This window comes from Aplysia californica, unplaced genomic scaffold, assembly GCF_000002075.1.
Source record: "Aplysia californica isolate F4 #8 unplaced genomic scaffold, AplCal3.0 scaffold00162, whole genome shotgun sequence".
NCBI lineage: Eukaryota > Metazoa > Mollusca > Gastropoda > Aplysiida > Aplysiidae > Aplysia > Aplysia californica.
The window spans coordinates 1290017-1312600 of NW_004797432.1; the positions used below are offsets into that span (position 1 = coordinate 1290017).

Consider the following 22584-nt stretch of genomic DNA (forward strand, 5'->3'; position numbering starts at 1 on the left):
CACCCCCCCACAAAAAACCTCTCTGTCCACCCCCAGCCACTGGAGCGGAAGCATTAAGTGATTCTGAAGACAGCACCCCCACCGTCATTTTTGTTGTTGTTGGCATTGTTATCGTCATCCTCATCATCATCGTTGTCGCTGCTGTCGTGGCCATTGTTCTGAGGAGGAGAAGAAGAAGGGACAGAGCCGCTGGTGAGCCAAAGAGATGATGTTGTTACTGCTGATGTTGTTGTGTTTGTCATTGTTGTTTTTTGTTGATATTATTGTGTTTGTTATAGAGTTGTTGTTATTGTTGATGTTATTGTGTTTGCTATTGTTGTTGTTGTAGTTGTTGATGGTGCCATTTTTGTTGTTGTTGTTGTTGTTTTTGGTAATCCAATAGCATGTGAGTGTGTGTCTATCAGCCCAAAGCCAGAGAGTGAAAAATATCGTCGTTTGTTCTGGAAGTGTGGTTTATTTAAAACAAAGCTTGTTTGTTTGTTTGTATGTTTGTTGTTGTAAAAGTTGTTGTCGTAGTTGTAGTCATTGTTATTGTTTGTGTTGTTGTAGTAAATTGTTGTTGTTGCATCTGCTGTTGTTGTTGTTTTTGCTTTTAATCTCATTGAGGCCGCACACTCCAGCAATACCCGTTCACAACTCAAAACCCCAGCGTTTAGACTTGGAATACAAATTTAAGCGAAGGGTTTACTTTTGCTCTATTTATGATCTAAATAAAAATGACACCCCCCAAAAAAACAACAACAAACAAACAAACAACCACAAACAAACGAACAAACAAAAATAAACCCCAACAAACATAATATATAATGTGAATAACGTCACTATCACAAACACAGTCAGGCTCCAGCTGAACATAAAAAAACAAACGAAACAAAAACAACAAGAACTTTGGAAGTGTGGGAAGAATTTTCAAAAGGACGAAAGAGTCTTTTTTCCCCTGAAAAATGTTGCTTTCTGGACTTTAAACCTTCCAACAGCATGCCGATGATAGTTGAAAACTTCAAAGCCCAACGGGGTGCGCTATAGAATATTTAATTTCAGCGAAAACAAACAAAATAACTCAGTATTCTTTCCCACATGCCGGCATTCAGACAGGCTCTCCCAAGATGACCCGTCCACCTATCCCAGGGATGCGGCATTGGTCATGGAACCAGTAGATGACCCACGGCAGGTCAAAGTTCAACCGACTGAGACAGGCAACACTTCAGGTGGGGGATTTGTTTGTCTTTCATTTGATCGCTGTCTTGCCATCATTTTTTTAAATACTGTATATGCAGTTTTTACAATTATACAGTAGAGCTCAAAGAGGTTATTAATAGTACTGTATATGACCCCTTTGGGAGAGACAAACCTAAAGGTTGTTACCATGAAAACATTTGCTTTAAAGATAATAAGGAAGTTATTATCAAAATTGTTTTCTCAAAAATGTTGACTGAGGATGTTTGCATAGAGTTAGTTTTCTCTGTAACAATATTCAGGCTTTTGGCCCTTCTGTAAAATTGTACAAACTCCTTTATTTTTAAAAATAATGACAGTGTTGACATAACTGTGGTTTGTGTTGTTGCACTCACTGAAATGTATTCAATGAAAAAAACAGAACATCTTTAGACACAGAACCGACCAGATCAAATCCAGGACACAGATATCTCTGTCTTTCTTCTAGGACGATGTGTCCTTCTCAGCCCGGTTTAGCCGTTAATAATAATAGTAGAGAGCATTTGTATTGCGCAAATTCCTGCTCAACTCACTTTACAATCTATATTATTACCCCAGCAGACCTGATAACATTCTGAAACAATCTCTACACCTGGAAAGCATACAAGTGTGACCAAAGCAGCCAGCCTCCTAGATTATCTTAATTGTGTCACCACACTCACTAAAGTCAGCCAAATTAAAAAAATTATTTATAGCCGGCCCACTTTTGAGGTGTAAAATTAAAACCATAAAAGGGTAGAAATAGCAATAGAACAATGTCTTCAAATCTTAAAACTTGTAAATAGCACTCAAAAGAAATAATGGGTTCTTTTTTTTTGGGGGGGGGGGGGGGGGGGTAACAGTTTTGAAATTCGTAAACAGCACCAAAAAAAATACAGGTAAAGAAAAAAACAACTTTAACTATGGAGCACGTTAATAAACGGCATAGGTAAGAAATTAGGACAAAAGCAGGAGAAAAAGAAATAATGGAAATCCATTTTTACAACATTCCCTTCATGTGAGATGATTTCACCTTGACCTTGTGTACTGATGATTTCACCTTGACCTTGTGTTTATATGATTTTACCTTGACCTTGTATTAACCTTGTGTACAGATGATTTCAGCTTTTGTTTGTTTTAGTAGAGGTTTTTCGGCGCTCGCAACTGCATAAGGTCATATGAGTGCCAAGGGGTGGATGTCAACAGAGAAGTCCTTACAGGGAATCAGACTTACTCTGCTCACCTCTCTAGCTTCAACAAAACAAAGTCTGCTTCGACTATCAAGGCACCCCGAAAATAGTGGGTCACAAGATTGTGACAAACATACAAAAGGAATAGAGGAAAATGATGCTTTACCAGGTAGTAAAAATTTAAGCTCCTAAACGCTCAAAATGGGACGAGCTCTCCTGTGCCAGAATCGGTTTCTCTAGCTATAACAAAAGCCATGAGTCATCTTAATCCTCATTTCTTCTATTTCACTTAAGAAATTATATTCTCCTCGGCAGATACATTGGACATTTTCCGACAAATATGGAGGTATCATATTAAACAATTACTAACTCCTTAGGAAATTGAAACATTCAGATAAGTAAATGTCTTTTATGTAAAAATTTTAGGTGATTTGCTAGTTCGTGCAAAAGACCTGGGTTCGATATCAGTGAGGGAGAAATTTATTCTAATTCCATTGCTTCGGCGTCTCTCTCCTCTGGTAGGTTGGCCCTGGCAGACAGTGTTGTAGTAGAGTCATATCTTTTCTAAACAAAGAAAATCGTGTTGATGTGAGAGGAGAGCATTAACGTCCATTTTTAGTTTGTGCATGCGTGTGCGTGTGCATGCATGTGTGCGTCTGAGCCTGTGTGCATGTGTGAGGCTGGGGTTGAGGGTGGGGGTAGAGATCTAGTTAAATTTCTCGCTATTGTTTTGTGTTCTTTACCAGCAGACCACGAATACGAAAATCCGTACGACGTACCAGATGAAATACCGGCGAGCAACATTCACACCCATTTCCCGATCAAGAGTACTATGACAAAAATCCCCATTGCTTCACCGTCTCTCTCCGCTGGTAGGTTGGAACTTGTGATGAGTGTACATCAATAGCTTTTACCGAATTGGACAACTGTGTTGTAGCGCGTCTATGTCGAAAGGAGACCCACTTGTAAATAAATAAACAGCTTCCGTCACTACTCATTCTCTCAGAGGTATTGTGTTTGTTTGTGAGCATGTTTTATAATTATTTGTCAGCCTAGAAACATAGTCATATAATTTCTAAACAAAGAAAACTCTGTTGATGTGAGAGTAGAGCATTTACATCCATTTTTAGTTTGTACGTGCGTGCGTGCTTGAGAGGGTGCATTCAAGCATGTGTGCTTGTGTGCTTGTGTGCATGTGTCAAGCTTTGGATGAGGGTGGGGGTAGAGATCTAATTGAAATTTCTCGCTATTGTTTTTGGTTCTTTTCCCACAGACGGCGAATACGAACATTCGTACGATGATGCAACATCCATGCCGGCGAGCAACATTCACACCCACGTCCTGATCATGAGCACTATGGCAGAAATCGTCCAACCTGAGGCTCCGCAGGCAAACACTGACACTAGCCCCTATTATAATGTTTCTGCCTCTGCACCAAGGTCAAGGGCGGGGCAGGAAGGTCAAGTTCGGATCATAGACCCTGCTGGAGCTTATGACGTGCTTCCGGCCCTAGATAGTGTCGCTTTTGTTTCCGGTAAAATTGCTCACTGTGTGAACTTTCCTGGCCTTTTGGGAACCCCACAGTAATCATCATCGTCATCATTATCATCATCATCATCATCCTCAGCAGCATCCTTTCTCATCCCATGCTGAGAAAGGGGGAGGGGAGGCATGAAGAGAGGGGGGGGGGGGGGGGGGAGTATACAGGATAAGGGGGGGGGGGCAGTAGAGAAAGAGCAGGGAGCAGTAGAGAAAATGAGGGGGGAGTAGAGAAATATAGGCCACCAACAAGAGCTCTCTATCTTCTTCTGTCCTGGGCTATAGTCTTTTTTTTTTCTCGGTCTGAATCTAAGTCCCTTTTCTAAACACATTTGGGCCTTAATATCTTTCTCGTTCCTGGTGAATTCAATCTTTAAGGAACACTACAATGCCTTAGTAATTTTTGTAAACTAACCCTATCAGTACGTTGTGTTTTAGTTTACTATCATATCCATACGATATGGGGAACTCAGTGTTGACTTTCCAAAGAGGAAATGTACTCGTTAATCCAATCCGTACGATTTGCGTAGCAGTCTGTCAAAATGGCTTTTTGAGAAATACTGAAAGCTTCAAAGAGATCTTCGCACTAGAAGTGTTCTAAAATGTGAAGAATACAACCCCGAGGGTACAAAATGACCCCAGGGCGTACGGATAGGGTTAAAAAGCTATTGACAAAATTAACGTTGACGTGAGTACTTGAGGGAAGGCTGTCGGTTTTATACATTTGGATGACTTATTTTCAATTTTGAGAGAATCTAAGCAATTTATAAAAGTTTTGACCCATAATCAGTATATTTTACCTCCCATAATTTCCGAAAATCCGAGCTATGATACAAGAAAAAAATTGTTAAAAATAAAGTTCCCAGCGGATTGCAATGAGTTTGCTCCAAAGCATAGATATATGGACCTGATCTACATCTATGCAACAATCAGGCTAATAGAGTAAATTCTTAAAAATAATAAATGATAAATAATAAATTGCATTTATATAGTGCATTTCCACACAAAAAGTGCTCAATGCGCTGTACAATAATACAAAAAAACATATGCAGCGCACAACTCCTATAGTAATCCTCTTTCTCTCTCTCTCTCACTCTGTCTCTGTCTCTTTCTCTGTCTCTTTCTCTCTCTCTCTCTCTCTCTTTCCTGTACATCCTTGAGTAAAGACAATCCCACAAAGCTTACCCATACACCCTCGCACACATTGATGAATTCACACAGTCATAAATTCTTACAGAACAGTACAGCATGAATAAACGATAATGAGAGAACATAATAGATACTCAGAGAACATAATATTTGTATTGGGAATGTAGGAAATTACAGATTGAAGCTGGACTGAAACAAATGCGTTTTAAGCACTGATTTAAATTTTGATAAAGTTGTAGACTCCTGTTGATGAGCTGGTAAAGCATTCCACAGGGAGGGGGCATGGTGTGAAAAAGCTCTCCCTCCGAGTCTCTGACTTTTGCTTTGGACAGGTCTTAAAAGTCTTTTCGTCGCCAATCTTAAAGGCCTAGATGGTATATATTCGATGACCATGTCACAAAGATATGATGGTGCTATGTTATTGACTCACTTAAAACAAAGAACAATTATTTTGTACTGAATTCGTGCTTTCTCCGGGAGCCAATGTAGTTGAATAAGCATTGGTGTTATATGCTCTTTGCAAGATTTCTTTAAAATTATGCGAGCAGCTTGGTTCTGGAGTCGCTGTAACCTATTTAACGTTTCAGTGGGAAGGTTTCCAAACAAAGAATTGCTGTAGTCTAGACATGAAAGGACAAAAGAAGAGATATGTTGATATTTGTCCTATTCTACGTAGTTCTAAATAAATTACTTTACATAGATGGTTTATATGATGGTGCATAGAGAGTTTGCAGTCAAAATAAACGCCTAGATTTTTCACTTTATCTGTGAAAAAGATGTTATCATTATGGTCAAAATTGCAAAGCAATATTCCTGGTTTGGCATTGCAAAACAAAACTTCGGTCTTATCATCATTCATTTTAAGTCCGTTTGATATCATCAAGTTTTTTACCTCAAAAATACATTTTTCCATGTTGGTAACTAGACAATTGAAATTTGTTGGTAAAACAGACTTGTACAGCTGAGTGCCGTCTGCGTACATTTGGTAGTTAACGTCGTGCTTCCTAATTATTGAACCTAAGGACTTTGTATATATAGAGTGTATAAGAGTGGTCAGAGTACGCACCCTTGAGGCATGCCAAATTGTAAGCATAAAATGGATGACATTTCCCCATTTACAAGTACAGGCTGTGTACAATTAAACAAATAGGACTCCAACCATTCAAAAAAAGTCCCTGATAAGCCGAAGCTATGGCCTAACCTCCTGATCAAAATTGAATGATCGATGGTATCAAATGCAGCACTTAGATCGAGTAAGGCAAGAACAGACACTTTGCCTTCGTCTGCTTCACAAAGGAGGTCATTCTGGACTTTTAAAAGTGCAGTCTCTGTGTTATGAAACGCTCTGTAGGCCGACTGATAACATTCTAAAAGATTATTTTCTGCAAGACATGTGTGATTGTATTTATTTATAATAACGGCTCATTACTACGCAAAAATTTTCAATTTTTAGCAGAAACAGTTTTTTCACAAAAAATACTTAGTACTCAATACATATAACTACCTTAGGATTTATAGAAATGGTGAGAGTTCTCTAGATTCTGGTCTTCTCTGCAACCTGCCCTTAAAAGTACTTGAACTCCCCCCCCCCCCCCCCCCCCCTCTTTTTCTTTTCAGATCCTTACACAAGCCTGTTACCCGAAAGGGAAAATTCCCAGGGTGAGTTCAATCTGTAGATCTGTGCAGAAATATTTTATTGCTGTAATTGATATCAAACCTACGTCCCAGAATTAGTTGCCCGTTGGTCGGAAGAATGAAACATTGCCGTATGCTAGGCTCTCTACAGCAACACAACTTGTTTGGCAAACAGTATGTCATAGATGACACAGCCGTGCATTTGAAGGAATCAGCCCTTTGGCACAGTGTGTACTTGGTAGAGTTCAGCGCCGTTTCCTGTTATTTTCCAGACCTTCTTCGATGTGGCATCAACAAAATGAAAATGCCTCTCGTTTGAAACCAAACTACTTTTGATTGAGGAAATGGAAAAGAGGCAAAAAAAAGCAGGCATTTTAGGGTCACCTACCACTCGTTATTTTCCTTTACAACACTACTTGCTCGGTGCATGTAATTATCTATTACAAAAAACCACCAGTTTGCAATAGCGAACACTCAGATTCAACAAATTGAAGTGGAGGCCCGACGACTTCGTTGAATCTGATTTCCACTGTATCATGTATATTATTTTTTTAAGATCGTCTGCCAAGGCGCAAAAGGCCATCCGATCACATGATCTGAACTTTTCTCTCTTCAGCTGATGAAGTGGATGATTTGTATATGAACGCTCGGGCTAGTTCTGCGGAGCCGGAGGGCTATGTGAACATGGAGGTTAGTACAGGGAGGGGGATTCGGGAGGGCAGGATATTGTTATTGAGGAGGAGGAGGAGAATGGGTAAGAACAGGAGGAGGAGAAGGAAGAGGAGGAGAATGAGGAGGATGAGGTTGAGGAAGAGGAGGATGACACGGAAGAAGAGGAGGAGGAGTAAAAAAGGAGGGGGGGGCATGATATTGATATTGAGGAGGAGGAGGAGGAGGAGGAGGAGGAGGAGGAGGAGGAGGAGGAGGAGAGCTATGTGAACATGGAGGTCAGTACAGTGAGTGGGATTCGGGAGGGCAGGATATTGTTGTTGAGGAGGAGGAGGAGAATAGGTAAGAACAGGAGGAGGAGAAGGAAGAGGAGGATGAGGTTGAGGAAGAGGAGGATGACATGGAAGAAGAGGAGGAGGAGTAAAAAAGGAGATGAAAAGGAGGTATTATTATTATACTATTATACCAGCTGTTGAATGGGACTTCTTTTGAGAGGACGACGAGGAGGAGGAGAGGGAGGAGGAATACACAGCGCCGAAAACTGGCCGAAATCGTGCCTCTTAGTTTCCCAGGCCAGCAACATCTGGAAGTCATTAAATCACCGTCGGAACCGCTCCGTGCCGGGTTACGCGGGGGTCACTGGCCGCTCCGTTGCGCATCAGCTACAGGCGGGCAGGTCATGGCGTAATCGACACTTTTGACACTAAATATTGGCAGTATCCTCACTCTAACCACGAAATATTCCATACTAAGAAAAGAACAAGATTCCCCCTCTCAGTCTGCGAAAACTTGATCTCAATGCAACGATATGTGCCGATGTTACAGTGTGTGCAAAATGTTCTGAATTTCATTGAATTTAATATGTGTGTGCTGCACTTAATTCACTTTTAATTTCCAAAGTGCTTGCTCAATCTCAACAAATTTTGGTACATGCACTGATGACATATTTGTGCTTTACGTGTTTAATTTTCATCATTGTTTGAAAAATAGTTCTTGCAATATTCAGTCGTTTACATCTGATTCTCATCCAGTGCCTTGTTAATTGACCCGTCCAATTGTGCATTCTGGATTCTATGCTATTTTAAGTTCAACACTTCTCCGTTAATTTCATAGATTGTTAGTTCTATGAAAGGCAGACATATTTGTGCTTAATGTGTATAATTTTCATCTTCGTTGATTGAGCCGTGTTACGATATGAGGTAGAATCCATCTGCCCGGGATTCATTTCTAACAGGTTTACTGAAATCTCCCTATGGAACACACACACGGGAGACGTTTCTCCTCCCAGAATGAACTTTGTCGTGTTTGCGGGTGTAAGAACGTGACTAAAGTACAACAGAGGCTGATAAGAAAGGCTAGGACATATGAGTCACTGCCAAGGGGTATTTTATCATCCAATCATTGTTGACAAAGAACACTCTTTAGGTTTGATTTTCGACTTTCTCAACCAAGCATACAGTCAAATTCATAATGGCATCTCACAGAGTGCACCTATTCAGAAAGCCTCTATTTCAGGAATTCAGACAGCAATAGACACGAACATGAAGCTGTACAGAAGACATTTTCCAAAAAAGAAAATCCACAAACAGCGCAATTTAGAACAACACTGCATTCCATCCATAACACAATACGGCTTTGGTTTGGGCCCGCTGGAAGAAAAAGGAACCGAAAGCTGCCACCAGTCTATTTTAAAAATTGAAAAGTGGGTTCAAGGCATCGTAAACAATACGGAAAAACTACGATACTTTAAGAACCAGAAAGCATCTTCACAGCAGGCACCGAGAAAACAACCACGGCGCCATAGATCTACGGTACAAAATGTGTTAAGAGATCTGTGTCATTAATTTTATGAAGGATACTGCAATGAGAATTTCATCACAAGCCCGACGAATTTGGCTGTTAAACGAAAATGCAAAAATGTGGATTGCTAATCTTCCAACAACGATGTCCTTTGGTAAGTAGATACAGTCCATGCCGGCTTTAAGCATGGTCGTCGGGAGAAAGCTTAAGCGTGCTTGAGTGCGAAGTAGACATAATCCAGAGATTTTCATGTAGAAAATTTCCCGTGCTATTTCCCTTTGTTTGTAAGTAAGCCTATAGCGGTCGCGCAAAAGTGTGCACTGTTATTTAGACTTAAACACCCGCCATTGTAGTTTTTGTTCGCTTGTTTGTGTTTGTTTTGTGGTCGAATGGGAAATGAAAACTTAATTTAGACGGCCTGTCACGATACAGCACACTAGGCCTACACACTGCCTGTGCGTACCACTTCCCGCTGTGCCACTCATACCACCGCCGCCTTCATCCCACCTCGCGCGTGATACACAATCAGGATTAATGGATAGCGAGGGTCAAAGGTGAAATCGCAGCCAGCCTCCCTTTCTCGGCTGTATTTGATCACTTGCAGTTAAAAAACTATACTAGATATCTTCGTTCCGTTTTCACAAACTGTGCATTGAAAGAAGAAACTCAAAGATGGAACAGTATGTGTATATTGATAATCATGCTTTCATTCGTGAGCGTTGAAACAAAACTGTGTAAAATTGCCGTGGTATGTAACACCGCGCGTGGAGTGAGCGCAGGTAGACTGACCGGCAGCTGACCCTGGTTATAAACGACCGCTGATTCGGCGCTGTGAATAGGAGTAGAGGAGGAAAACAGGAGGCCAAAGGGAGTATTACACGTACAGTTGAGGCGAACTAATTTTGGGCTTCAGTTCATCCGCACTGTGTAATAAGAAAATGGGCTGGAATCATCATCATTATCATCCACACGTCCCCTTTTTCTTGTTTTGTTTTTCTTGAAGCATAAACAGTATGTCAGTATGTTAGTGTTTGAATGCCTATAAATGGCTGCCTGCACTGAATGCTTACCAGGAAGTTGAGTTTGTTTCAGAATGCTCTCAGGTCTGCTGGGGTAATAGTATAGATTGTGAAGCGCATAGAGCTTGCTTTTGAGCGGGGATTAGCGCTATACAAATGCTATCTATTATTATTATTATTAGTAGTATTATAATTATTATAACAATTTATACCATGTTGGCACATTTTTACCTAACTTACAAATATCGGCTCCAAAATCGGGGACACGAGACAAAAGTGTTGTAAAAAAGAAAAGAAAATAGGCTGAAATGGTCGGTCAGTATTTCCCTCTGTCCGTCCATTCATCCTTCCCTGGGAGCAGGGAGCAAGGATTGTTATTTTTGTCATGTTTGTTGTTGTATATCAGATTGTCTGACGGCAGCCGGTGGGTGCTTTTTTCAGAGGGTGCCACCATGGTTTTGAGGACACTTGTTTTAATGAAAGGCTCAAAGAGAGGAGTGAACCATCTTGTAATTTACCATCTTTAGTAAAACATTAGGTATCGGTTCTAGCAGTATCTTTTTTTGTTTTTTAAGCTCCTCGATTGTTGTCAGAGATCCAAGAACTAAGATCAAAACGTTAGTAACTTTAGTTCTTCCTTGGTGGAGGTTAAAGAAGACTAACAAGGATCCTTTACCCTCCCTCTTCCCCCACCCCCACCTCACACCCCCACCCCTCTCTCTCTCTCTAGGAAATCAAGAAAGAGGATGACAACCCTTATGAGAATGCTTAAAGAGACCAAGGTGTCTGCCTCGAGTGTGGTTCCATTTGATGTTCAAGTAAATCATCCAATTCTCTAAACAGATTGGCAATATCTCTACCTTTCATGAAGCCATACTGATTTGTGTGTATTACACTTTGAATGTCCTTCTGTAACCTAATTGCTATAAGCTTAGCTAATATTTTATAATCTGCATTCGTTTGTGTAGTAGGCCTCCAGTTTTGTTTGTTTTTTAGCTACTCCCTGCAGAGCCCCTTCCCTTTATGGACTAAGGTCTTCCCCTTCTCCTGAGAGATGCTCAGGCATCCAACTTCTTGTCTATATATATATATGTGTGTGCGAGGGTGTCTGGGTAAGCTTTGTGGGATTGTCTTTCAAGGATGTACTGGAGAGAGAGAGAGAGAGAGAGACAGAGAGAGAGAGAGAGAGAGAGAGAGAGAGAGAGAGGGAGAGGGAGAGAGAGAGAGAGAGAGAGGGAGAGAGAGAGAGAGAAGACAGACAGACAGACAGACAGACAGACAGACAGACAGACAGACAGACAGACAGACAGACAGAATGAGACTAGTGAGAGAGAGAGAGAGAGAAAAAGAGGATTACTATAGGAGCTTAGTGAGAGAGAGAGAGAGAGAGAGAGAGAGAAAGAGGATTACTATAGGAGCTGTGCGCTTCATATGTTCTTTGTATTATTGTACAGCGCATTGAGCCCTTCTTTGTGGAAATGCGCTATATAAATTCAGTTTATTATTATTGTTATTATATATGTAACAATATACAATCCAAAAGAGGTTGCTGAACTTGTGTCCAGAAGACCTTGTATAATTCCAGGGGGATTCCATCAAATCCAGGGGCGGACCCATTTTTTAAATATTTTTTTTTGCTTTGGAGTGCTGCAAGAACTTCATCTCTGCTGATGGGGCTGTCAAGGAAGTCTTTTTCTTCCCAATCTGGAGATATCAAAGTTTACCGTAAACCGGTAGGCCTATTAAGCTAATGAAATGATTGCTCTTCATGTTTATTTTCCAGATATAGACGATGATAAAATAATATAGGGCCTACTTCTTCTAAAATGTCTTTGCTTGAAGAAATTATACTACTGTTTCTACTGCTATGGAGTTAATCTCTTTCGCTACACCAAGCCGTGGGCAGCGGCGCGGCAAAAGTGACTTCGCTACGGCCAGCCGCCCTCAACGGCTTGAGAACCTACCTAAGAATCCAGCTTAGATTTTATTCCAATCCACATATCCATTTTAAAATAAAGGTTATAATATAACATTGACTTCGGGGTCAAGCGTTTAAACAGAAAATCAGAAGTTTAGATTCAGTTTTGAAACACGATTTCGAAGTTTATGCAACTTGGTTTTATCACAATGCCCAAATTATAGCCCAGACACCAGTCTTTAGTAGCCTGCTTTTACAGCACAAAATGTATCATTATTTTGCTCACTAAAGAAATATAGGACTCTTCTTTAGAATATTGATACTATTGGACTTAAATTGCCAGTGTTCTGTTATTGAGAAATCAATATTTTTTAGTGCTAGATCTAGGTCTCAATCTAAATTTTCAAAATATTTTTTTTCTTCCCAAAATCACTATTTTTCGGTGAAATTACACAAAAGGTACCACTCAAGACATGTATAGATTTAATCCAACTGCAATTCCATATAAGATACGAGTGGTTTTTTCTGTTTGTGAATGCATCTTGTCCTTTTTTCAAGATAAATTTTTTTTTTTTTTTTTCAATATCAGATGTGATCCAAATGTACAAATTTTATAGAATGTATGTAAATAACTGCAAATTTTTCAATATTTTCCAGCTCTATATTCATTTATGTTTATTTAGATGCATCATTTGACTAGGTGCAAACATATTTTTTTAGTTTCACCAAAGATATTTTTTATTTTCAAATTGTTTCCGCATCTAAGCAAAATTGGGTTGCATAATCGCCTTTTACAGAAACCAAAGTTGACAAATACACAAATAAACATTACAGATGTGTTCTACAAACCATACTGAAAATTTTTGTATATAATATATATTAAGTTGATGTTTAGGCCATTGGAATTTGTGGCTCCAAAGACCTGTGAACTGCGCACTAGTCACCATCTCATTTCGCCCTCCTGAAAAATATTCGTCCACAAGCCGAAAATAATACATAGCGAATGAGTTATAAATAGTTCATAAATTTCTTCGTTCGAAGAGATTATACTGCTGTTTATACTGCTATATATGGAGTTTACGAATTGTACATAATATTACCTGTTGCTCTGCATCTTTCCAACACAGAAAAATTTGTTTCCTTCTTTCCCCGTTTTCAATCCGATTAATCCCAGCTCTCACACTTGTGCCCTGTTTCTTCTTTTAAACGAATTTGTAATTCCGTCTGGATGATGTCAGCCTTTCTGTAGGCCTATACTGTGCAAACAAAATGGGCACTTTTCTGTTCATATGTAGTAGAACAACAAACAGATCCCTTTATTCCTAACTTTTGCATAACATGAAAGAGCATTGTCTATACATGTATTACATGTGCTTATCTCACTAACAGTAACAGCTGAACATCTGAGTGGAGACTTTAGATCTCAGTGGAAGCAAAAGAACAATTCTGGCAGAATAGTACAGTATGCTCCTGGCAAATGTGAGAGTGACAACTGGTGCATGTTGCTTTTGTTTTTCTGTCTCTCTTTGAGGGGCACAGTGCACATCTCTTCTGTGTCTTTGCAGTAGCAGCACTTTCCTCCGTCCTTGCCTGCTTTGGTGGTTTTGAACCTGATGCTGTTGGCTACGGTGTGGGTTGAAGAGACTTCAGCACGACAGAAATATTCTCTTTCACACCTTTCTGCAATGTAAGCACAGTTGCACGCCGAACTATATGGGCATGTGCCAGAGATGGGCCAACATCCGCGTTGAAACGTTGCCTGCAGTCCTCATCTGAGAGAGTGTCTGCAGGATATTTCTCCCTAAAGACCACCCTGGAAGCAATTGATGACAAGTCCTTCATACTGAAAAACACAACCAAAGACCATCGCTTTGACAAGGCGTGGGCCATTTTGTCCCTAGCGTCGACCCCTCCTTTTGTTTTGTTATAGTCCAGCACTATGTCAGGCTTTTTGGTCTCAGGGCAAATTTCTGGCTTCCTGTGCATTGTGCTAAGAAGCACGACATCCTTGGGCTGGTAACTCTGAAACGATACCAGATTAGTCTCGTGCCTGAACAGGAACTTTGAGTCCCCTAGAGGAAGAGCTTTCTTTGCCGGGAAATCCACTGGAAGGAAGGTTTTGTTTCTTTTTACGGTCCCTATCGTTGTGAGTTTCTTCTTTGCTAAAGACTCCGCTAGCTTGATGTCCGTGAAATAATTGTCGCAGGTTATGTTACAACCACTGCCTTGGAAGTCCTTTGTCAATGTTTCCACTGTTTTTGCAGCAATACCCACACATCTCTCAGCTGGTCTGGCATAGGTTGCTTCCTTCCCAAGGTATGGGTAACCTCTCAGCGGATAATTTGTCGATGCGCCACAAGCCCAAAAAAACTTAAATCCATACTTGTCAGGCTAGGACGGCATGTACTGGATAAGTTTGGAAAGAGTCCCACAGATTGTTTTTATGCCAGTTTGGCTAAAATGTAAAGCTCTCTAGGGAAAGGGTTAATTCTAAATCTTCAGGTTTATGGAAGGGTTCTTTCTGTAGCTGGACCAGATCTTCTGTACTCATACTGTAGCTGGTTTGGAGCTTTTGTACTCTTTCTAAACTTTCTTATGTCAGTTTTTCTCTCCGGATGTTTAAATCTTCAGTACTGTTGACTTACTTCTTTTGCTTTAATTTGATCATCTCCCAACAGAAATAAATGCCTCAGGCATTTATAATATTCTTCAGCAGTCCTGACAATAAAATTTTCTTAAAATTTTCCAAGTGAATTTTTTTGTAGAATTAAGAGGTATTCATTTTATAGAACCGTGGGCCTCTCTTTTCCTTGACAAAGTTTAGTTCTACCATCACAGCCCTGTCATCTCCTCCCTCCTCCTCTTTCGTCTGTTCTCTCACTATCTCTATTTCTGCGCAGATGCTTTCTACCTCAGTTCAGTCCTTGTCTTTCACCTCCCCCCCGTACTTACTTGAGATCTCGAAGCTTTAATCCTCTCTCTCAGGGATTTAAATGTAGAAAATACCTACTGTACCATAATAATAATATTCCCAAAAAGTCGAAGAAAAACATGCATGAACGTATTAAAAAACTCACAGAAATCCGCATACGAACACGCCAGTAGAACACCAAAATAGCTCTGGAGCTAAACAACGTATGATTAGCTGGCCACAGGCCAATACTGCCGTGATCTGACAAAACGCATTTTTTCATTTACGCGGGAATTTTTTTAATTCCACTAATGAATTCTACATGTCGAAAGCCAAATTGAGATATAATTATGAAAGCCTAACTGCGACTAGTTTTTAAATAAATTAGCTTTTTAGATTTGTTAAAACGCATTTATTTCCAATGTGATCTGACAAAACACATTTTTTTCATAGATGATCTGACAAAACGCATTTTTTTTCTTGCGTATCGACCGTTCACATCACCGGTGATCTGGTAAAACGCATTTTTCTTCCCGAGATTGACAAAAGAATGCGTTTCATCATATCACAGTTGAAGACGGATGGTCGATACGCTGGTAAAAAAACTTAAGTGCTATCATCTGTTTGATACGTGGAATATTCACATGCATCGCTGAAGTGACCTTTTTGTCCCAATTTACAATGTTTGAATAGTTAATTAATTTGTAATACTTTCGGGCCCCCACCTGCGATCTGCACTGTTGCCGCATAATCGGTGAAACCGAAAATATTTCCCTTCCTTCTCATATTCTTCTCAAACATACCATGAAACGAGTCACAGGACATGAATGTATGACCCGTTTCAAGGTACTCAAAGTGACCCTGTGGAGAAAAGATTTGCTGCTGTCATTTAACAGCCTTGCCAGGGACGTGAACAAATACTAATTTTTGTTTTGTCCTGAACAATTATCACCCCATATAATGATGTCCTTTGCATCCTCAGCCATGTTTCAAATTGCTTTAACAAAAGCTGAAGTAACGCCGGAGGCAGACCTTCCCGGCGTTGCCTCATGCCAGAGGACAGATCTGACTTGCTTTGGGCTTTTCTTTTTCACCTGCTGTCCTAAGGGCGCGAACGTCTCGTGGAAAGCTACATGGCGGTTTGGGAAGACACAGCTTTTGACGCCCCGCCTGAAAGGCAACAAAACGACCGTTTGCATGTCCGCCGATACAATGATCTCGGACCCTACTTCAGGGTCTTTCTCTCTATCTTTGTCGTAGTGTTTATGGTTTGATGAAACCCGTCTCTTGTGTGCTGTGAACAGTTGACACGTCTCACAGTCTGTGTCTAGTGCCAGCGGCTGGTGCTCATGGTGTGAGAAAGTCAGACATATCTCACACATCTGGTTTCCAAGATTGGCGAACTTTAGCTGCTCTCGCCTACGGTAGGATTGGTACCCTGCCTTTAGAGAGCGATACGTACCTTTCAGATACAACGGGTGTTATCGTGGGCGATGGAGACAAGGCGGTTTGGTACAGCTGATTTGAGGACGAGGGGGTTGAGTCTGATACAGCTAATCTGAGGACGAGGGGGTTTCCTCAAGTTGACCTGATGATAAGGGGATTATGTACTGAGATGGCGACAAAGGCAGAAAGAGAGTTGGTCTTGCTGATATGGGTTGCACTGGAGATGCAACAGAATGACTTTCCCCAGAGACACAGAAAGGTGGTTCGCCTGCCTTTTGGGTAAGAGACAATTTGAGAAATGAAAAGTCATATTCTCGAGAATCACTTTGCTTTTCTCCAAATGATTGTTGCGAAGGCGGCATCGGTGGCAAAGGAGATGGAGCATTGTCAAATTCAGACAGGAGATCAGACAAAGACCTGCGCTCTCTCACCATCGGCGTTGAAGTTGGTGCATGCTGAGTCGAGGGACAATGGACTGGTGTTGATGTTGCAACTGGCGACAGTTCGGCGAACTCTCTGTTTTCGCTCGAGTCAATGAATGGATTTGACACACCTGAGCTCTCTGACAGATGGTCACTTTCACCAGAATCATCGTTGCCAAAATGAAGGCGTCGGCGTGAACTCCTTACATGGGTAGAAACATGGGGATCTGATGGACCAGTGATCACCTCAGCACCAGAGAGAGCTGGAACCTCTATAGCGAGAGCTGCTGTGGCTGCTGATCTTTGGATTTCTTGCAAACGCCGACGTTTTACCAAGGGTAGTTCCTAACTTTCGTTAGAGCTGTGATCGTCTTTATTTCCTTGGACTATTTTCCAGAAAGGCACGTGTTTAAAAACGAATAAGTAGTGGAGGTGTCCTTGTGATTTGGTGGAATGGTTCATTTCATGTTAACAACAGTCTCACACCTAGACGAATATTTTAGGAACTCGTCAACAGTGGTGCAAGTGTCAAAAATAAACTAAAAAGACATTTCACTTATTAAATTTGTCTTCTTCAAAGGCATTACATCAACAGTCACTCCAGACCATTAAAATGTTCCCAATTCAAGACTGGTAAGACAGGAGAAACGAAAACTTAATGAAAGCTCCCCCAAATGCAATGAAAATAACATGATTGCAACATACCTTTTCATAAGTTCTTTGAACAGTCGTTGTGCATTCATGTTGAAGGAGTCACCACATGTCTTCACAATAAACTGGTGGTCAAGAAACGAATTCCGTACGTATTTAAATCACCGAATGGCATATTCACTCACCAGAATTAATAGCTGTATAAAAGTGACCGAATCTTTAGTTACCATTACCAGAGTGAGCAGTATCAATAAATTACAGCCCAACATCTCTAGTGTCAAAAAAAGACTGAGACGAAACAACAACAAGAGGACGATGCCCGTGAGGTAGCCCGGGAGTTGTGCCGTGTTATTAGGTTACATTATTATAATCTGGTCATCCACGGTACCGAATGCTGACCCTACAGAGCAGACCGGGCAGATACACAGTATGGCAATTGCGATTTCGTACATTACATTTTTTACCGTGATTGCATACTGTGTATCAAATGTTTTGATTTTGACTAAAGATTATTATTATGTTATTATGAGAAATACTAGTAATAAAGAAAGAAACATTTAAACTCTTTAGATCTAAGTTTTTTTCTCCTCCCAAACCCCTCTTCCTCCCCCCTCCTCCTATCCCTCCTCCACCGCCTTCCTCTTCTTGTTCTTGTTCTTGTTCTTGTTCTTGTTCTTGTTCTTGTTCTTCTTCCTTCTTCTTCCTTCTTCTTCTTCTTCTTCTTCTTCTTCTTCTTCTTCTTCTTCTTCTTCTTCTTCCTCTTCTTCTTCTTCTTCTTCCTCTTCTTGTTCTTGTTCTTGTTCTTGTTCTTCTCCTTCTCCTCCTCCTCCTCCTCCTCCTCCTCCTCCTCCTGAACAAGATATTTTAGTACCCTTTTTGCAGCAGTAGAAAATACGTTTCACCAGCAGTGAATTTGGAAGCAAAACACACAACTTCTTTAGTGATGATCTGATAAAACGCATTTAAATGCGTTTTACCGGATCACAGTTAACAGGACGCAGAATGCGTTTTGTCAGATCATTCTAGGATTAATGTGTTGGAAATAAAACGCATTTCTACAAAGAAGATCTGATAAAACGCATTCTTCTTGTTTGTTTGTTTGTCTTTAGCTCAAATTCAATCAAATTTGGTATAGTCATGGTAAATGAGATATATTTTTATGTGGGATGGTCAAACAAAAACAACATTGATATTTGTTTGTTTAATTAGCAAAAAACACTAAATCGCGATTATCTCGAAACCTTGATTTTGATAAAAATGCGTTTTGTCAGATCACGGCAGAATAAGTCCAACCAGAACCCTTTACTACAGCTTTGTTTGCTTTGTAACGGAAAACTACATACACCTTTAATACAGAAACAAAATGGGCAGTATTTGAAAGATATTTGAGCTGTGGCGAGAGAGCGTGAGTAAATGTTTTGAAAGCAAGCAAAACAGCGAGGACAGAGACCGGATGGACGGATCGAGTTAGACAAGACGAGACTGCTCTTTGAGCACAGAGTAACAACTACTCGACTACCCAGGGGTCGAAAGGCGATGTGTGGAAGAGAACACAGCTCAAGAGTGAACGAAATTAAATGAATTATTAAATTTAATTTGTACATGGAACGAACGAGAATGAATGAAAAACCATTTATGTGTATGCGAGTGGGGGAGGGGGAGGATGGAAGGGTATGAAAGAAAAAGCGGACAGGGATGAGCCGCAAGTGTATTATTGTCAAATGAATCAGTGAGAGAAAGAGGGGGACACTCATGAGCCCCCAGAGTGAATGATTCTTGTGGTGTTATGTTTTTGTTGTAAAATCCCAAATAAATATATTATAATAAAGGCTCGAATGAAGTTTGTGTAAAAAGAAGAACATCAACACAATGTTCACTTTGTGCTGGGAAAAGATTTGACAGACAGAAACAGTCTAGGGAAAGTAAAGAAGGAGGACCTACCAGTGGCACCCTCCACCCACCTGCTATACGACAACATGCAGCTTTAATTCAGGGAGGTGTAATATCAGAATTTGTGAGGCGTCGTGGTGAAATCAGGCCCTCGTCAAAATAATTAAATCAAAGAAACCGACATTTTTCTTGGGGTTTGGGCAATTTTAGTTTTCTTTTTTTCTTTTCAGGCTTAACTCCTTTTACGTTCATCTAAATAGCTTTCTGTGTGGTGTGGGTTTTACCAAGAAATCTTTATCAAAGGCACAAAAGCTTGTAAATTTACAGTTTTTAAGGATACCCAGGATTTTGGAAATCACAAAAAGTTGGCAGCCATTTTCTCGCTAATTTAATCCTTGACACCAGACGACCTCGATCTCCTTTAATTTCAGTTTCGACTTTTATTCAAGACAAATGGGTATTTTGCTTCATCTTTTTTTTTTTGGCTGTAAGTGTTTTGCGGCGCTCGCAACTGCATAAGGTCATATGAGCCCGCAGAACACATTAAACATTTTTCAGATGGTAGGAAATTTTTAATTTTGCCCATGTGGCGGCCGAAGACTACTCTTATCGATTTTAGGACCACCAATGGATGTTTAACGTGCACAACTTGCACACGAGACCTCCCAGATTTTTCACCCTTGTCCGAGAAGGCTAGGTGCAGATCTTTCCTACCATAAGATCAGGGTTGTGGCTGAAAGACAGCAGTTAAATAGCAAGACAGATGAACAAGCGTTCAGATGATAAAATGATACCAGTAAACTGCATATGCCCCAAAACTGACGAGCGCCTGATTCCAATGCGTCATAATACACTTTTTGTTACTGCCAGTTCATTTGACATGTGACCAAGTGTTTTACCTAACTGAAGATTACAAATTATCTGAACATTCTGCTGCATACATATTATGTACATATTATTACTATGTTACTACGATTTTACAATATTTCATAAAATGTTTTTGCCAAATTACCATATTATGACCTTTTATTATGTTACTGAAATGTATATTATATTATATATATAAATATCATCATCATCATCCAAAGCCAGATCTGCGACAGACATCGGCGATCACGGTTTTCCATTCATTCCTTTGCTCGGATGCTCTCAAAAAAGCTACGTTTCCCTGATCTTTCCCTGTTGCCCATTTGTTTAGGTTCCCTACCCCTGCCTCGCTTGCCCTCAATTTTGCCAGTTAATTATGTCTATTCAGGTGTCCCAAAAACTGCATTTGTCGTTTCCTGATTGTTTTTAACATTGAGCGTCCCACGTGGGCTTCATCAAGCACTACCTCATTTGATTTCTTTTCCTTCCACGATACTCTTAGCAGTCTCCTAAGAAACCACATTTCTGTTGCTTCTATTTTATTTTCACTGTCTTTAGTGATTGTCCAGTATTCACAGCCATATAGAAGGGTTGATCAAACATAGCATTTCAGGACTTTCATTTTGGTGTTTATTGAGATGTTTCTATTTTTCAGGATTGGGCTCATCCAAAATTGCTGCCCATGGCAGTCCCTACCGAGCGGGGAGTTCAGAGCTGGATCATGAACCCCCTTAACGCTGTTTTCTGATGATAAATGAAGGTACTTTTCCATGACTATTCTTGGGATATTACAGCAGTGGTTTCCTGTTGCCTACTGCCGGTTTGTGTACAGTTTTCTCTGCTAGCCTTTGTCGTCCACTCACAACCCACAAGGCACTGTAATTTTGGGGTGTTTTGACATTGACATGCATCTCAATTTTTTTCCTATTAGTAAGAAAGAGTGTATGCAATATTTAGCTTGAATGATTTACTCTGTTATTTTTTAGTGAATGTAGAACTGCATAAATTATTTTATGTGCATGAATGTGTGTATGCATGTTTTTCATGAATATTATGTAAAACATGTAGATCAATGATTGTAATTCGGATATAAATGTCATATATTATTATTATATGCGAACAATGTAATATTACGGCGGGTGGGGTTTTGGGGGGGGGGGGGGGGTTAAGAGACAAATGTAAAAGGAGGAGGGGGTGGGGGGCAAAAAGTCCCCTGAAAGGTGTAAGATTATACTTGAACAGCCCCTAAATTCAATTAAAATATTTGAAAACCAAGAAGAAACAAAGAGGATGTCCTGTTGAGATCTAATGGAGGATATTTGACAATTCTTCTTTTAGATTTTGTCCCCCGTTCTAGCTTCCCGAGGCTGTCCGGGGCGATGAGACTCTTGCCGTTCTGACGAAAACATTTACCCACATTTGCTGACTCCAGGGGGAAAAAAGATATGAGTGGAAGATTGTTTTATTTGTCTACAATTACGTAGTTTCTTTAGACTGTGTGTACAAGCATAGCAAGGCTGTCGCAAATTTGTAAAGGTGCGAGATCCAAGCAACATGAATCCCATGTCTGTTTTTTTCTCTTCTTTAAACTGCTAAAATTGCCAAAGGATGGCACTTGTACATTTTTAACCTTACATTAGATTGTTTGATTGTTCTGAGACAGTGCAGTCTAGAGTATCTATCCCGCACTGTTCTCAGATAATGTATGCAAATTTTTATGAGAGATTGTGTTAGATTTATTTGAATAAACTTCAAGACTGGACTTAACAAAAGCTTTGTGATGTATTTGAAAAGTGTCTTTTTGTTTTTGAATTACTTAGAGCTGAGAGTCTTTAGTGTGCGTGTGTGAGCGTGTTTGTGTATCTGTCTCATTCACTCACTCTTTTTCTGTCTGTCTGTCTCTCTTTCAGCCTGTCTCTATATTGTAGGCTAATTATTGTAATTATTTAGTGCTCCTACCGACACATCCTGCCTGTCAAGGTCAACCGCGGCTTAGCGGGATACAACATCCCAGCAGATAGACGGAGATACAAGCTAAAAGATTTTCCCTCCTTGGGAATCGAACCGCCACTTTGCGCATGCAATGGCAAAGAACCTTACCGCTACATCACAGACACCATTTTTCTCTCTCTATCTCTCAGTCTCTCTGTCTGTCTCTGTCTGTCTCTGTCTCTCTGTCTGTCTCTTTCTCTCTCTCTCTCTCTCTCTTTCTCTCTCTCTCTCTCTCTCTCTCTCTCTCTCTCTCTCTCTCTCTCTCTCTCTCTCATACATCCGCATCTCTTAG

The 22584-nt window shown here is 40.3% G+C and overlaps 1 protein-coding gene across 4 annotated transcripts in view; it reads left to right on the plus strand.

Moving 5' to 3' along the window:
* Positions 1–22089, plus strand: part of LOC101850083 — a 33853-nt gene extending 11764 nt beyond the window's left edge. The window contains exons 4-13 of one of the 4 annotated variants that reach the window (XM_013082180.2): positions 37–192; positions 1092–1208; positions 3131–3256; positions 3658–3918; positions 6690–6731; positions 7324–7397; positions 10926–11013; positions 11781–11928; positions 20956–21060; positions 21639–22089. In XM_013082180.2, coding sequence (XP_012937634.1) covers positions 37–192; positions 1092–1208; positions 3131–3256; positions 3658–3918; positions 6690–6731; positions 7324–7397; positions 10926–10967 — 818 coding nt within the window. In that variant the 3' untranslated portion in view covers positions 10968–11013; positions 11781–11928; positions 20956–21060; positions 21639–22089. Of the gene's footprint in view, positions 1–36; positions 193–1091; positions 1209–3130; positions 3257–3657; positions 3919–6689; positions 6732–7323; positions 7398–10925; positions 11014–11780; positions 11929–20955 lie in introns of all 4 variants that reach the window. The other 3 variants (XM_035969608.1, XM_013082182.2, XM_035969609.1) reach the window with 3 other exon arrangements.
* Positions 22090–22584: the final 495 nt, after the last annotated feature.